Below are 17,957 nucleotides of genomic sequence, written 5' to 3' on the forward strand. Positions count from 1 at the left end.
GTTAAGCAGCCTGATCTTATGAAAATTGTGTGACTGTTTTTGCAGTATCGCAGCTGTTTCAAGGTATGTCCACTGTGTGGTGCTAAAAGTGAGTTACATTTTCTTCCAAACAGATGAGTTTTAAGGGTTAATGCTCTATTGAGTTTTAAATTAACAAAACCTACCTTCCTACCCTAAATCTTAAACCTAAACCTAACATAGGGTCAGAAAAAAACAATTGTGAGATGAAAAATTGCTAAAGCATCCACATAATTTTGTGCATGTATACAGATTTTAATCTAAAATTTTGATTCTGATAAAAAACATATCATTTTGTGGTGCTTATGACACTTTCAGCTCACGTGTCGACTCTTGTCTGCAATGTTCTATCAGTTCAGTGAACAAGCAATTTTATCGTGCTCGAGCAAGATTGTAAATATAGAAGGTAATCAGAATCAGAATCAGAATGAGCTTTATTGCCAAGTATTCTTACACATACAAGGAATTTGTCTTGGTGACAGGAGCTTCCCATACACAATACAAAACAGCAACAAAACTTTTAAAAATAATTAAAATTGAACAAAAAATAGATAAATATTGAAAAGAAAAAAGTATATATAGAATACACAATAGACTATATATATATATATATATATATATATATATATATATATATATATATATATATATATATATATATATATACATACATACATACACACACATATATATATACATATATACACTACCGGTCAATAGTTTTGAAATACTTGACCGAAATGTTTCTCATGATCTTAAAAATCTTTTGATCTGAAGGCGTATGCTTAAATGTTTGAAATTAGTTTTGTAGACAAAAATATAATTGTGCCACCATATTAATTTATTTCATTATAAATCTAACATTTTATTTTAAAAAAAAGTTTTTGAAATTGATGACTTGGACCAAATAATAAAGAAAAGCAGCCAATAAGTGCCCAGCATATAGATAGGAACTCCTTCAATACTGTTTAAAAAGTATCCCAGGGTGATACCTCAAGAAGTTGTTTGAGAAAATGTTAAGAGTACATGTCTAAAAATTCTAGGCAAAGGGCGAGTACTTTGAAGATGCTAAAATATAACAAAGTTTTGATTTATTTTGGATTTTAGTTTAGTCACAACATAATTCCCATAGTTCCATTTATGTTATTCCATAGTTTTAATGACTTTACTATTATTCTAAAATGTGAAAAAAAATTATAATAAAGAATGAGTAAGTGTTTCAAAACTTTTGACCGGTAGTGTATATACATATATACACACACACACATAAATACACACACACACACACACATATATATATATATATATATATATATATATATATATATATATATATATATATATATATACATACATATACACATATATACACATACGTAGTGCAAATCTAAATACAAATCGGTTATATACAGTGCAAGGAAATGTAATGGCAGAAGAGGTAGGATGTGTTGGATAATATAAAAAGACTAAGCTGTGTATTGCACATTAATTATTGCTCAAAGGGGCAGTTTTAACTGTTCATGAGATGGATAGCCTGGGGGAAAAAACTGTTCCTGTGCTTGACGGTTCTGGTGCTCAGAGCTCTGAAGCGTTGGCCAGAAGGCAACAGTTCAAAAAGGTAGTGGGCAGGGTGAGTGGGGTCCAGAGTGATTTTTCCAGCCTTTTTCCTCACTCTGGAAGTGTATGGTTCTTGAAGGGAGGGCAGGGGGCAACCAGTAATCCTCTCAGCAGTCCGAACTGTCCTTTGTAGTCTTCTGATATCCGATCTCATAGCTGAACCAAACCAGAGAGTTATAGAAGTGCAGAGGACAGACTCAATGACTGCTGAGTAGAACTGTATCAGCAGCACCTGTGGCAGGTTGAACTTCCTTAACTGGTGAAGGAAGTACAACCTCTGCTGGGCCTTTTTCACAATGGAGTCAATGTTGGTCTCCCACTTCAGGTCCTGTGAGATGGTAGTGCCCAGGAACCTGAATGACTCCACTGTTGCCACAGTGCTGTTTAGAATGGTGAGGGGGGACAGTGTTGGGGGGTTCCTCCTAAAGTCCACAATCATCTCCACCGTTTTGAGCGTGTTCAGCTCAAGGTTGTTTTGACTGCACCAGACAGCCAGCTGTTTAACCTCCCTTCTGTATGCAGAATCATCATCATCTCGGATGAGGCCGATGACAGCGGTGTCATCTGCAAACTTCAGGAGCTTGACAGAGGGGTCCTTGGTGATGCAGTCGTTGGTGTAGAGAGAGAAGAGTAGTGGGGAGAGCATACATCCCTGGGGTGCACCAGTGCTGATTGTACAGCTGCTGGAAATTAATTTCCCCTGTCTCACAAGCTGCTGCCTGTCTGTCAGAAAGCTGGTAATCCACTGACAGATAGACGTGGGAACAGAGAGTTGGTGTAATTTAGTCCGGAGAATAGCTGGGATGATGGTGTTGAAAGCCGAACTGAAGTCCACAAAAAGGATTCTTGCATATGTCCCTGGTCTGCCCAGATGTTGCAGGATATGATGCAATCCCATGTTGACTGCATCATCCACAGACCTGTTTGCTCGATAAGCAAATTGAAAGGGATCTAGAAAGGGTCCAGTGATGTCCTTCAGGTGGGCCAACACCAGTCTCTCAAATGACTTCATGACCACAGACGTCAGGGTGACAGGTCTGTAGTCATTAATCCTGTGATTTTTGGTTTCTTTGGGATGGGAATGATAGTGGAACATTTGAAGAAGCATGGGATTTCACACTGCTCCAGTGATCTATTGAAGATCTGTGTGAAGATGGGGGCCAGCTGGTTAGCACAGGATCTAAGACATGCAGGTGAAACGCCATCTGGGCCCTGTGCTTTCCTTCTCCTTTGTTTTCGAAAGATGCGGCACACATCATCTACACAGATCTTAAGTGCAGGTTGAGTAGCAGGAGGGGGGTTGCAGGAGGTGTTGGTGTTTGTGTGAAGTGAAGGTCAGAGTGGGTGTGGGGTGTAAGATTGGGCCTTTCAAATCTACAGTAGAACACATTCAGGTCGTCATCATGTTGTTGGTCCACCACAGGGTTGGGGGTAGGAGTCCTGTAATTCGTAAGTTGTTTCATGCCACTCCACACTGATTCAGGGTCATTAGCTGAAAACTTGTTTTTCAGCTTCTCAGAGTATCTTCTTTTAGCCACTCTGATACCATTATTCGGTGTGTTCCTGGCCTGATTGTACAAGACTTTATCCCCAACTCTGTAAGCATCCTCTTTGGCCTGGCAAAGCTGCCTGAGTTCTGCTGTAAACCATGGTTTGTCAGTGTTAAATGTTAAATAAGTCCTAGTAGGAATGCACATATCCTCACAGAAACTGATATATGATGTTACAGTATCTGTGAGCTCGTACAGATTGGTGTCAGCAATTTCAAAAACACTCCAATCAGTGCAGTCAATGTAGGCTTGTAGTTCCAGCTCTGTTTCATTGGTCCAACTTTACAGTCCTTACTACAGGCTTAGCAGATTTTAATTTCTGTCTGTAGGTTGGAAGAAGATGAACCAGACAGTGATCAGACAGTCCCAAAGCTGCTCTAGGAACAGAGCGATATGCATCCTTTATTGTTGTGTAGCAGTGATCCAGTATATTTCTGTCTCTGGTTGGGCATGTAATGTGCTGTTTGTATTTGGGCAGTTCACATGTGAGGTTTGCTTTGTTAAAATCCCCAAGAATAATAATAATGAATCTGGGTATTGTTGTTCCATGTCTGTGATTTGATCAGCCAGCTGTTGCAGCACGGCATTCAAACACGCGTTTGGCGCGATATACACACCAGAATAAACGAGGAAAACTCCCGCGGCGAGTAGAAAGTCTTACAGTTAATAAAGAGCGCTTCCATATTAGGATAACACATCTTCTTTAATGTTGTTACATCTGTACATCAACTTTCACTGATGTAAAAGCATGTTCCACCGCCTCTCGTTTTCCCTGTTAACTCCGCAATGCGATCCGCTCAGAACAGCTGAAAGCCTGGCAGATGTAACGCGCTGTCCGGAATGGCTTCACTCAGCCAGGTTTCTGTGAAGCACAAGGCAGCAGAGTTTGAAAAGTCCTTATTTGTGCGGGTGAGGAGATGTAGTTCGTCCGTTTTGTTAGGGAGAGAGCGGAGATTCGCAAGATGAATATTCGGCAGAGCTGTTCAAAAGCCACGCCGATGGAGCTTGACCAGCGCACCTGCTCGTCTCCCTCGCCTGCGTCTCAAAAATCAAATCAAAATCAAATCACTTTATTGTCACACAGCCATATACACAAGTGCAATGGTGTGTGAAATTCTTGGGTGCAGTTCCAATCAACATAGCAGTCGTGACAGTGATGAGATTTACAATAACATCAAATTAACACAGCACAATTTAAACATCTGGTATACACATAATTACACTCAACAATATACAAATAATAACATACACTGTACAGTATGCAATACGCACTATATAGATACACATTATTCAATAAAAATAAAAAATAAAAATATATAAAAAAGTATATATAGTATATATAGAATGTACAGTATTGTACTGTATTGACATTCAGGCTGTTGGTTGATAGTCAGTTGTTAACAGAGAATATAATATAATAATCATGTAATTTATGACAGTCCAGTGTGAGATATAAGAGTTAGGGTAATAAAGTGCAGTGCTGATGTATTTTGATCGTGGGAGATCAAGAGTTCAGAAGTCTGATTGCTTGGGGAAAGAAGCTGTCATGGAGTCGACTGGTGCGGGTCCTGATGCTGCGATACCGCCTACCTGATGGTAGCAGTGAGAACAGCCCATGGCTCGGGTGGCTGGAGTCTCTGATGATCCTCTGAGCTTTTTTCACACACCGCCTTGTATATATTTCCTGGAGGGAGGGAAGCTCACCTCCGATGATGTGTCTGGCAGTTCGCACCACCCTTTGCAGTGCTTTGCGGTTGTGGGCGGTGCTATTGCCGTACCAGGCGGAAATGCAGCCAGTCAGGATTCTCTCTACAGTACAGGTGTAGAACTGTGTGAGGATGTGGCGGTTCATTCCAAACTTCCTCAGCCGTCTCAGAAGAAGAGGCGCTGATGAGCCTTCTTCACAACGACTTCAGTGTGGATGGACCATGTGAGTTCCTCAGTGATGTGGACACCCAGGAACTTGAAGCTGCTGACTCTCTCCACTGGTGCTCCATCGATGGTGATGGGACTGTGTTCTCTGTCTTTTCTTCTGAAGTCCACCACAAGCTCCTTTGTCTTACTGACATTGAGGGAGAGCTTGTGCTCCTGACACCAGTGTGTCAGAGTGTGCACCTCCTCTCTGTAGGCTATTTCATCATTGTCAGTGATCAGACCTACCACCGTCGTGTCATCAGCAAACTTAATGATGGCATTGGAGCTATGTGTTGCCACACAGTCATGTGTGTACAAGGAATACAGTAGTGGGCTGAGAACACAGCCCTGTGGGGTTCCAGTGTTGAGGGTCAGTGATGAGGAGATGTTGCTGCCTATTCTAACCACCTGGCGTCTGCTTGACAGGAAATCCAGGATCCAGCTGCACAGCGAGCTGTTTAAGCCCAGAGCCCTGAGTTTCTCATCAAGCTTGGAGGGTACTATGGTGTTGAATGCTGAGCTGTAGTCTACAAACAACATTCTCACATAAGTGTTCTTTTTTTCCAGGTGGGAGAGAGCAGTGTGTATTGTAGATGCAATGGCATCTTCAGTGGAGCGGTTGTTGCGGTAAGCAAACTGCAACGGGTCAAGAGAGAGAGGCAGCACAGAGCAGATGTAATCTCTGATTAGTCTCTCAAAGCATTTGCTGATGATGGGGGTCAGAGCAACATGATGCCAGTCATTTAAGCAAGTTATTTTTGATTGCTTTGGAACAGGCACAATGGTGGATGTTTTAAAGCATGTGGGGACTACAGACAAAGAGAGGGAAAGGTTGAAAATGTCCGTAAAAACACCAGCCAGCTGGTTCGCACGCTCTGATGACGCGGCCCGGAATGCCGTCTGGGCCCGCGGCTTTGCGGATATTCACCTGTCGGAAGGATCGGGTTACATCCGCTACAGAGACGGAGAGTGAACTAACCTCTGTAGCTTCAGCCGTGAGAGCTCTCTCCACGAGGGCGGTGTTATTTTCCTCAAAACGAGCATAAAAAGTATTTAGCTCATCTGGGAGAGAGGCAGCGGTGTTCATGGCGGAGTTTTTATTCCCTTTAAAGTCCGTGATGATGTTATTTCCCTGCCACATGCTTCTAGAGTTGGTGGTGTTAAACTGTCCTTCAATCTTGCTCCTGTACTAGCGTTTTGCGGTTCTGGCTTGTTTATGCTCCTCCGTGTTCCCGGAATTAAAAGTGGAGGTCCGCACATTAAGTGCTGTGCGAACATCGTTATTTATCCATGGTTTCTGATTCGGATAGATCCGTATTGTTCTGGTCGGAACGACATCCTCCATGCACTTTTTGATGAAACACATTACGCTATCAGCGTAAAGCTCGATGTCGTCATCAGAGGCTGACCGGAACATCTCCCAGTCCGTGTGATCAAAACAGTCTTGTAGCATGGAATCTGACTGGTCTGACCAACACTGGATCGTTCTGAGGGTGGGTGCTTCCTGTTTCAGTTTCTGCCTGTAAGCGGGCAGAAGCAGAATGGAAGAGTGGTCCGATTTGCCAAATGGTGGGCGGGGGAGGGATTTGTAGCCATCCCGGAAGGGAGAGTAGCAATGGTCCAAAACCCGGTCCCCTTGTGTGTTGAAACAAATGTGCTGGTGGTATTTTGGTGCGACTGATTTGAAACTGACTTTATTAAAGTCCCCAGTCACAATGAACGTGGCCTCAGGGTGTGCAGTTTCCTGCTCACTTATACTCCCATACAGTTCCTTGAGTGCCCAGTCTGTGTCGGCTTGTGGGGGAATGTACACAGCTGTGATAATGACTGCTGTGAATTCCCTCGGTAGCCAGAATGGTCGACACAGAAGCATGAGAAATTCCAGATCAGGAGAGCAGAAAGACTTGATAGAATGTACATTCCTCTGATCACACCAGGATTTGTTGATCATAAAACATACACCACCTCCTCTGCTTTTACCTGAGAGGTCTTTCGCTCTGTCCGCTCGGTGCACAGAGAACCCCACGGGTTCAATGGCTGGATCTGGAATCTCCACAGACATCCAAGTTTCCGTAAGGCAGATAATGCAGCAGTCCCTTGTATCTCGTTGGAAAGAGATCCGTGCTTTCAGCTCGCAGAGCTTGTTATCCAGAGACTGAACATTTGCCAGTAGAATAGTGGGTAGCGGGGGTCGATTTGCGCGGCGTCTTACTCTGATGAGAACGGCGGCTCTGTTTCCCCTTTTCCTTTTGCGTTTCCGCGGCCGTGCTGCCCAGACAAAGGGCTCCGCTTGCGTGTTTGTAAACAGCGGGTCGGCATTGAGAAATTTGAAGTCCGGTTTACGGTGTGAAATTGCTGAACCAATGTCCAAAAGTGTTTGTCTGTCGTAGACAATAAGGCAGACAACATCCAAGACAAAAAACATAAGAATTGTGAATAAAACAAACAAAACACTACTATGTTGTGTCGGAGCTCGCAACGCAGCAGCCATACCCGGTGCCATCTTGAGTCAATCAAGCGCGTTTAAACAACACAGCCGCGCCTCCGACTAAAATGTCCAATAAAACGTCCGAATATTCAAAATCCGGGAAAAGATTGACTGTTATATGCTGTCGAATGTTCAGCAGTTCGTCTCTGGTAAAACTGACTGGAAAAAGATTACTAAACACAGGACAAACAAACAAAAACAACAAAACAATGGGAGCGCTCCACACCGAGGTGGCCATCCGCGGAGCCATCATGATGTATTATGATGTAATATGATGCAAATGTTAAAATGTATCGCCTTAAAAGTCATGCACTATTGAATAAGTGTTTTGATGTCATAATATAGCATTGTGTGAGGAACAGGGTGAAAATTAAGTGTTTATGAACTGATAATCTGCTGTTCTTTCGAGATTTGTGAAAAAGGGAATACAAGTCATTGTTGTTTTAGCACCTCTGTGTTTATTTCAGCAGGAAACTGCTGTGTTACGCACAATTAGCCACATAAAAATCATTATTCAAATATGTAAGTATAGTAACGTGATTCTATGTTGACATTAAGACAATAAATGGGGTCAATTTTGATTTCGTGCTGACTTCAACCCTAAGCTAATGTCTTTTTTAAGGTCACATTTAACCCTGGGTTAAACAACACCCTGCTCCACAGCTAACCGTGAATTGCAGTGCCAAAGGTGTACAGTGTGAATTACTATCCCAGCGTGAAATGTAAACAGTGAAAGACATGGAATAACATAACCCAGGAATAAGGTAAATTAGGTTTAAAAATGACCTTTGTTTAATCCTTTATTATTAATAAGTTATTACCCAGTCATCAAACAATATGCTTTCTATTGTGTTGACCCAATTAAAATTACCCTTTAACACAGTACAGGAGGATTCTTTTTGGTATATATGACTGCTAATACTATTCAACTTAGGCGTGAGTTGTAATACATCCATGGGCATACAAAGCACTAAATTAACTTGAATTCCAAATGTGACAATAGCATGTTGGGTTCACACAACATCAGGTGGTGGCTCAGGTGTGTAGTCACATAAGCTTGTGGTAAGCATCACTCCTATTAAACATTGTTTACAGTGAAAGCAGAGCTATTTTACTATAAACATGTTGTAAGAGCCATTTGTAAAGGCTTAGAAAATAAATCAATATATACAACAAAAGCTATTCTTCTCAACAATTTTAACACTAAATCTTATACTACTTTCCTTGCATCATTTGGTTATCTTTTATTGTATTTTATTATTGAATTATTGTAGAGTCTGCTTTTCTTAGCATGTTTGTTCTAGGTATAAATGAATGCAGAGAGTCCTGTAAAACGTATATGCTAAATATAATTAGGATCTCTTTTTAGATTTTGCCATTTCCCCACAGCACTGTGTGACAGTTCACTCAAAAATGAAAATTCTGTAATTATTTACTCACCCTCATGTGTTCCAAACCTGTATGCTACATTTACATTTATGCATTTGGCAGACGCTTTTATCCAAAGCGACTTACAGTGCACTTATTACAGAGACAATCCCCCTGGAGCAACCTGGAGTTAAGTGCCTTGCTCAAGGACACAATGGTGGTGGCTGTGGGGATCAAACCGGCAACCTTCTGATTACCAGTTATGTGCTTTAGCCCACTACACCACCACCACACTGTATGCTGTTCTTTTTCTGTAACAAAAGGAGAATTTTGGAAGATTCTTCATGCAGCCTTTACCATACAACTACAGTTCATAGTGAACAGAAATATAAAATAAAAATATTATAAAAGTAGATATGATTCATGTGCTATATTCTAAGTTTTCTGAAATCATTCGATAGCTTTGTGTGGGGAACAGACCAAAATTTTTGTTGTTATTCACAGAAAGTCTGGCTTCAGAAGGCACAAGTCATTTGGATAACTTTTATGGTGCTTTCATGATGTGATTTGGTTCTTTTTGGAGCTTTTCAACTGTAGCCACTAGGGATGTACATGGTGCAAATTAAGGGGAAGGAACTGGAGACCCCCTGGAAAGAACCGGAGATCCCCCGGACAACAATTTTGTGAATAACCTGATTGGAATCTTAGTCGATGCAGATCTGAGCATATTCCTTCCTGTTCGCAGTTACTCCGTCTCGGCACGCGATTGAAGCACTTTCGTGCTTCAGGTCCCCTCCGACCTCTGCTACAAATAAAAGCATGAACAGTCTGTCCATCGTTAGCGTTGCATTAAATCAGTTTGCTGCATTTGTGAGTGTGACAGAAAGCACAAACATAACTGTCCACCAGTAAACCTAATATGTCATTACAAATAATTTAAAACTTGTATCTATAATTTTGTATCTGATGTTTTTTTTTTACTTTTAACTTCAATCAGTTTTCATTGTGACTGCTTGTGTGTCTTTAAAAGCTTCTTCAGTAAAATGACAGATTTCTCATGTAAGATGAAAACACTCTCTCTTTCCTTTACCAGGAACTGCTTCTTCCATGAATAAAATTCATTAATTAAAAATGCTTAAGCCTATCTTTGCTCTAGTCTAGTCCTTTTTTGAATGTTGACACAAAATGCTCATCTTAGTAACTGTTACACTTGAAATCTTGTCTGATTTGAGTTGTCATCTACTTTATTCAACAGGGACTGGCAGAATGATGGGAGTGATAAATGAGTGGCTGTGGTGGGACCGCCTTTGGCTGCCGGGCAACCTCACATGGGCAGATCTCAAAGACACAGATGACTTTGTCTATGCCAGAATATCACACCTCTATATCATTGTGCCATACGCGTTAGTCTTCCTCTTAGTCAGATACCTGTTTGAAAGGTGAGCTCATGGAATGTGGAATTTGTAAAATCTTGCAATACAGGAAATGGAAATTCGATAGTACACAAAAGGGTAGATTTCAACGCCCAGTGTGGGAATTTATAATGGAGGATGTCTAAAAATGCATGTGATGACTCATACTTAGAAACATTTTACACAACATATAAGAAATGCCAATGGCCTAATTGCACTTGTCTCTATTTAGGTTAATAGCTACACCGTTTGCTGCCTACCTTGGGGTTATAGAGAAGACAAGACACAAAGTGGAGCACAGTGCTATCCTTGAAAATTTCTTCATTACAAAGTCAAAAAACCCAGGACAGGTAATGTGTGCCCCTCCCACTTAACGACTTCAAACTCCATCTAAATCATGTATAATGGTCAAATACACCATAGATTATGATCAGACCAGATCAAGTACTTGAGATATATCGGCTAAAAGCTTATTCTATGCCTTCATGTGAAATTATTTGCCATTGCTGCACATAATATTTATAAGTTTTTCATAAGGTTTTTAGGTAGCATTTTAAAATAGTGCTATATACACAGTTGTGCTCAAAAGTTTGCATACCCTTGGAGAATTGGTAATATATGTACCATTTTTAAAGAAAACATGAGTGAGCAGGCAAAACACATTTCTTTTATTTCTTATGGGATTCATATTCAACTGTAGGCTATAACAGAATGGCACAATCATAAAACAAAACATGGCAACAAAGAAAAAAATGAAATGACCCCTGTTCAAAAGTCTGCATACCCTTAGTTCTTAATACTGTGTATTGCCCCCTTTAGCATCAATGACAGCGTGCTGTCTTTTGTAATAGTTGTCTATGAGGCCCCAAATTCTTGCAGGTGGTATAGCTGCCCATTCGTCTTGGCAAAATGCTTCCAGGTCATGCAAAGTCTTTGGTCGTCTTGCATGAACTGCATGTTTGAGATCTCCCCAGAATGGCTTGATGATATTAAGGTCAGGAGACTGTGATGGCCACTCCAGAACCTTCAACTTTTTCTGCTGTAACCACTGGAGGGTCAACTTGGCCTTGTGCTTAGGGACATTGTCATGCTGGAAAGTCCAAGAGCGTCCCATGCGCAGCTTTCGTGCAGAAGAATGCAAATTCATCTTGCCATCCAGTGAGCCACCACCATGCTTCACAGTGGGGATGGTATTCTTTTCACTACTGGCCTTGTTGACCCCTCTCCAAACATAGTGCTTATGGTTGTGACCATAAAGCTCTATTTTGGTTTACATTACAGTGTGCCAGAAGCTGTGAGGTGTGTCAAGGTGTTGTCGGGCATATTGTAACCTGGCTTCTTTCTGGCAACTCGACCATGCAGCTCATTTTTGTTCAAGGATCGTTGTATTGTGCACCTTGAAACAACCACACTGTCTTTTTCCAGAGCAGCCTGTATTTCTCCTGAGGTTACCTTTGGGTTTTTCTTTGTATCCCGAACAATTCTTCTGGCAGTTGTGGCTGAAATCTTTCTTGGTCTACCTGACCTTGGCTTGGTATCAAGTGATCCCCGAATTGTGATTGAACAGTACTGACTGGCATTTTCAAGGCTTTGGATATCTTTTTATATCCTTTTCCATCTTTATAAAGTTCCATTACCTTGTTACGCAGGTCTTTTGACAGTTCTTTTCTGCTCCCCATGGCTCAGTATCTAGCCTGCTCAGTGCATCCATGTGAGAGCTAACAAACTCATTGACTATTTATACACAGACACTAACTGCAATTTTAAAAGCCACAGGTGTGGGAAGTTAACCTTTAATTACCATTTAAACCTCTGTGTGTCACCTTGTGTGTCTGTAACAAGGCCAAACATTCAAGGGTATGTAAACTTTTGATCAGGGCCATTTGGGTGATTTCTGTTATCATTATGATTTAAAAAGGAAGCAAACAACTATGTGATAATAAATGGCTTCATATGATCACTATCCTTAAATAAAACTGATGCATGATCTGTCATATTTTCAAAATCAATGCCAACATTTCACAATTTCTGCCAGGGTATGCAAACTTTTGAGCACAACTGTATGTTAACATTAATTAAATAAAGGAATGGCTCACTCACAAATGAAAATGTTCATCATTTACTGACCCCCATGTGGTTCCAAACCTGTATGCCTTTCTTTATTTTGTGGAACACCAAAGGAGATTATAAAAATGTTAGCCTCAGCCAACATTTACCCATATTGCATTTCCCCCCCATTCAATTAGTAACACATTTTGCCTTACATCTCCTTTTGTGTTCCATGGATGACAGAAAGTCTTACAGGTTTGGAACAACATGCAGGTGAGTGAATGATGACAGAATTTAAATTTTTGGGCAAACTAACTCTCTAACATAATCTTGGTTCTTTTTTAAGTAGTTTTCATTTCACTGTAAGTATGTGAGCATTAGTCACTCGCCCTTCTCCTCTGTGTTATTAGGCAGATATAGATGGCCTATCTAAAAAATGCAGCTGGTCAAGCAGACAAGTGGAGCGCTGGTTCAGGCGAAGACGGAACCAGGACCGGCCTGGAGTTTTGAAAAAATTCAGAGAGGCCAGGTACAAGCCACAGACAAACTAATATGACTTATTATATGGATCTCTGGAAGCCTTGATTGTGATTGGTCGATCACAGCAATATAGCTGTGCTAGTTTCATTTCTCTCAAATAACTTTGTGCTCTCTTTCTTCTTATGTAATAATATAAGTTCATCTCAAATTAATATTTCACTTCCATTTATTTATGGTAGATACTAATTGCACCATGGTGCAAATAGTGTCAAATACTATTTTCACCCATATTTAAATAATAACATGCAGTATGGGCATCACTGCAGTGTGTTTATTGTGTTTATTTAGAGTCCCACAGACACACTACATTAACCTCTCACCCAAAACCTAACCTTAACCTTACCTTAGAAAAAAATAACCTTGGTTTTACTACAGTAAGCATGGTTTCACAATGGTATTTTTTAGTAAAATTACAGTAACCACAAAATTAACCATGGTTACTATATTAACAACATATTACTGTAGTAACACAATGGTTAATTGCATTAAAACTATGGTTTCAGCCAAAAAAATAAATAAATATATGGTTATTACAATATTAGTAATACAGTGATGCAATCTAAACACAAGCGATGCCGAGCCACAGGAATCCCGATCGACAGACCCGCCACCAGATCAAACGGATCAAATCCATCTCTGCAATCCCCGACATTCACCATGACCAAATCACTGTGATGAAATCAACATTTATATTCAATTTTATCTATTATTTTAAGTAGTAATAAAGGAAATATTAAGAGTTGAACCAGGAAATCAGATGGGAAAAAGAGTAGGATATAACGCGGATTTGAACCTTGGTCGAGTAGGACAACACTATACATTCAAAAATTCTTTACACCCCACGCTACTACAGCTACATCCATTGTTTAATTTGTCATGTTTTTCTGTGGATCCACTAGACTAGTGGTTTCAAACCCTGTTCCTGGAGGTCCTCCAGCACTGCACATTTTGTATTTCTCCCTTATCTGACACACCCAATTCAGGTCTTGGAGTCTCCACTTATGAGCTGATGAGTTGAATCAGGTGTGTTTGATTAGGGAGATACCCAAAATGTGTAGTGTTGGGGGGCCTCCAGGAATGGGGTTGGGAACCACTGCACTAGATTATTGGGGTGCAAATAGCTGCACTGTGTGGCAGATGCTATTTACACCTGGGTGCAAATAGGCATTCCATTTATTTATCTGGTAGGTAGCTGTGTAATAAGCTGAATAATTTATAGTCAGACGGTCAATACTGCAAATTTTTAAATGGATCATTCTAACTTCTGAATGAGCTGTTTGAAGTTGTAAAATGCTGTGACTGAACAAGTTATATTTTTACCAAGCTGCTATACTGCTTGGCAGCTGTAATCAGCCTAGTTAAACTAATGATCTATATTACTTGCCGGAGGAATTCTTTATTCTGATTATTAATGTTAATAAGTGCAACTATTTATTAAAAATTGGTGTCTTCTATCATATTGCTGTTATGCTTAATAACACCCTTTACCCATGGTCAGTTGTAATGTACGCCTCTCGTGGTTTGAAGTCCCTTCAGGTTGATACAACCTCTGCTTTATGTCAGGGTCCAAATCACCCTGTCAGGTTTATTTTTCAATAATGACCAGCTTACTCTATATTATTCCTTATGTATCTGTGTGAGACAAAGACAGAATATGATAGGAAATATGATTATGTGAATGCAGTTCTGCTTCAGTGAAGCTCAATACAGAAGGAGATCAAACCCACATCATGATATCATGCCAAAAATTATGTCACGGTATCACAGGTATTCAAAATATCACCATGCACAAATGGCTAAGAAAAACACAGAAAATACAATAATATCACTGTTCAGTGGTCCCTACATACTCAGCAGGCGATATCTGTAGAAGTCCACTTCACTTGATAAAATTAATTCATTTGTTATGCACTAAATGTCTTGAAAAAGCACAACAGTTGAGTCATGCAGATTAGGAGTTTTGAGTATGATGCTTAATCCTCGCACATTCACGTGTTTTTGCTTACATTTACATTTATTTATTTGGCAGAAGCTTTTATCCAAAGCGACTTACAAAAAGAGGAATAAAACATGTAGTAATACAACATATATTTTAAGTTAATAATGCAAGTTCTCACATAGTCATGCTCAAAGTTTAATCAGTGCGAACAAGCTTTCAGTTTTTTGCTCAACAAACCTATCATATGCGTTAAGAAGACTTGAAATATGACCCATAAGTCGCATGCTCTACATTTATGATACTTTTGCATCCTTTTTGAAACTTGAAAGTGGAATCATTATCCACTGTCATGCATTGCAAAAGAGGGCTGGGAAATTTTAAAACAATTTCTTTTTCAGAATGGATATTCTCCTAAATTTTTGTGCTCTGCAGAAGAAAGAAAGTCAAATGGATTTAGAACAACATTAAGGAGAATAAATGATGACAGAAGTTTAATTTTTGGGTAATCTGTTCCTTAAATATGGCTGATAGTGTCTCTTCTCAGGGCAGTAGTATCAGGTGGTTGGAACGTACCCACTGTTCGAGATGTAGTTTTCATAATGCACTGCATTGGTCATAAGGCAAGTCTAGTCAAGGTCTAATACTCAAGTGGCTGTTGGTTCTATTAATGGTTGCTCTGTGCTCTGTCTAAAACAATGTTGATTAGTTGTTAATTTTGAATGTAATCTCTGAATACATGAATTTTCCACTTGATTTGATTTTCTCTAGTTGGCGACTGCTGTTCTATCTAGGGACGTTCATTGGTGGCATTATAGTCCTATATGATGTAAGTATATTCTCATTCGCTTTTGATTGTTTTCCTTTAATATTTACATGTTAAAGGAATAGTTCACCCTGAAATGATAATTCTTTCACCATTTACTCACCCTTATACCGTTTTAAACTCACATGACTTACTTTCTTCCTTGGAACAAAAACAAAGATATTTGGATGGAGGTATGATGTGAATATATCCATACAATGCAAGTAATTTGGATCAAAACCTTCAAGCTCCAAATAGGACATATAGGCATCATAAAGGTAATCTATAAGGCTCCAGTGGTTTAATCCATGTTTTCTGAAGCAATATACACTTTCGAGCTTGATTACACCTCCTAGCGCTTGAGGCATGCGCAGATTATGATCGCTAAGGAGACTGCAAATGGCTAGATTTATTGTGAAAAAGAGTTACACTTTGGTCTATTCACACCCATAATCGATCAGATCACTATTTGCTGCCTTTATGTTCTATTTGGAGCTTCAGTGTTTGGATCTTAATGGCTTGCATTTCACAGATATATTCACATCATATCACCTTTAAAATATCTTTGGTTTTGTTCCGCAGAAGAAAGTCATATGAATAAATACATTTAAAATAGAATAAGGGTGAGTAAATGATTAGAGAATTATACATTTTGGGTGAACTATTCCTTCAATGTGTATGCTTTTGCATGTCGCAAGACATTTAAAACTTGCATTGTGCCTTTGACTACAGCTGGACACTAAGGTATTGTGAATCTAGAAGACTGATCTCATGAAAATGGCAAGACTGTGGCAACATTTTTGCAAAATGAAATTATGTGGGTTCATTACATGTATCGCAGCAGTTTCATGGTGAAATGTCCACTGTATGGCGCTAAAAGCGAGTTAATTACTTTCCTAAATAGATGACGTTTTTAAAGTTAATGATCTATTTAGTTTTAAGTAAATAAAACCTTCCTCCTTAACTTAAACCTTAAACCCTAACCAAACCAATAGTGCCATAAAAAGCAAATGTTATATGACAGAGCATTAACCTTAAAAACCTCATCTGTTTTTCAAGTTTTAAATAAATAAATGCGACATCCCTACCCTAAACCCTATAACTAAACCTATATGATAGTGTCATTATAACAAATGTGAGGTGGAAAACGTAATTGCTGAAGCAACCATGTTATATTGAAACTTTCTGCTCTCATCTTGAGCGTGCTTTGTTGGACTCGTTCCTTGGTCTTTCGTGCTGCAAGTCCAACACTCTACCATGCAACCAAATTACTTTGGACTAAGCTTGTTAATTTAGTTGGTAATGCAAACGTTAAAATGTATTACCTTTTAAATCATGCGCTATAGTAAAAATGTTTTGATATAGAGAGCATTGTGTGAGGAAAAGAGTAAAAAATAAGGATGGAATTCACTAAGAATGAATTGCGCCTGGTAAAATTAAAGATTGGATGAATTGCACCGGTTATTTGCACGCGCTGTCTGCGCTGGTTTAGCACCTGATTCACTAAAGGAATAATGCAGATCAGGCAACCGTGCAAACACGCCCACAAAATCACTGCTGAACACAATTTGAACGCGCAATTCCCATCTTGCGGGCCAATTCTTCGCGCCATACACTACATATATATATACTGGCGGCCAAAAGTTTGGAATAATGTACAGATTTTGCTCTTATGGAAAGAAATTGGTACTTTTATTCACCAAAGTGTCATTCAACTGATTACAATGTATAGTCATTACATTAATAATGTGAAAAATGACTATTACAATTTGAAAACAAAAATTCAGAACTTCTTAAAGAGTTCTCATCAAAAAATCCTCCACGTGCAGCAATGACAGCTTTGCAGATCCTTGGCATTCTAGCTGTCAGTTTGTCCAGATACTCAGGTAACATTTCACCCCACGCTTCCTGTAGCACTAGCCATAGATGTGGCTGTGTTGTCGGGCACTTCTCACGCACCTTACAGTCTAGCTGATCCCACAAAAGCTCAATGGGGTTAAGATTCATAACACTCTTTTCCAATTATCTGTTGTCCAATGTCTGTGTTTCTTTGTCCACTCTAACCTTATCTTTTTGTTTTTCTGCTTCAAAAGTGGCTTTTTCCTCTGAGTTTTCTCTTTACTGTTGTACATGAAACTGGTGTTGAGTGGGTAGAATTCAATGAAGCTGTCAGCTGAGGACATGTGAGGCATCTATTTCTCAAACTAGAGACTCTGATGTACTTATCCTCTTGTTTAGTTGTATCTGGGCCTTCCACATC

General features: G+C 39.7%; 1 protein-coding gene across 3 annotated transcripts in view; it reads left to right on the forward strand.

The window, feature by feature from the left end:
- LOC127448832 (ceramide synthase 2-like) overlaps positions 1 to 17,957 on the forward strand; it is a 76,097-nt gene that overhangs the window by 46,937 nt on the left and 11,203 nt on the right. For all 3 annotated transcript variants that reach the window (XM_051711747.1, XM_051711765.1, XM_051711756.1), the window contains exons 2-5: positions 10,211 to 10,394; positions 10,600 to 10,717; positions 12,827 to 12,945; positions 15,664 to 15,721. In XM_051711747.1, the coding sequence (XP_051567707.1) occupies positions 10,222 to 10,394; positions 10,600 to 10,717; positions 12,827 to 12,945; positions 15,664 to 15,721 (468 nt within the window). In that variant the 5' untranslated portion in view covers positions 10,211 to 10,221. The remainder of the gene's footprint in view (positions 1 to 10,210; positions 10,395 to 10,599; positions 10,718 to 12,826; positions 12,946 to 15,663; positions 15,722 to 17,957) is intronic.

The sequence above is a fragment of the Myxocyprinus asiaticus genome, chromosome 1 (assembly GCF_019703515.2).
Source record: "Myxocyprinus asiaticus isolate MX2 ecotype Aquarium Trade chromosome 1, UBuf_Myxa_2, whole genome shotgun sequence".
In the NCBI taxonomy this organism is placed as follows: Eukaryota; Metazoa; Chordata; class Actinopteri; order Cypriniformes; family Catostomidae; genus Myxocyprinus; species Myxocyprinus asiaticus.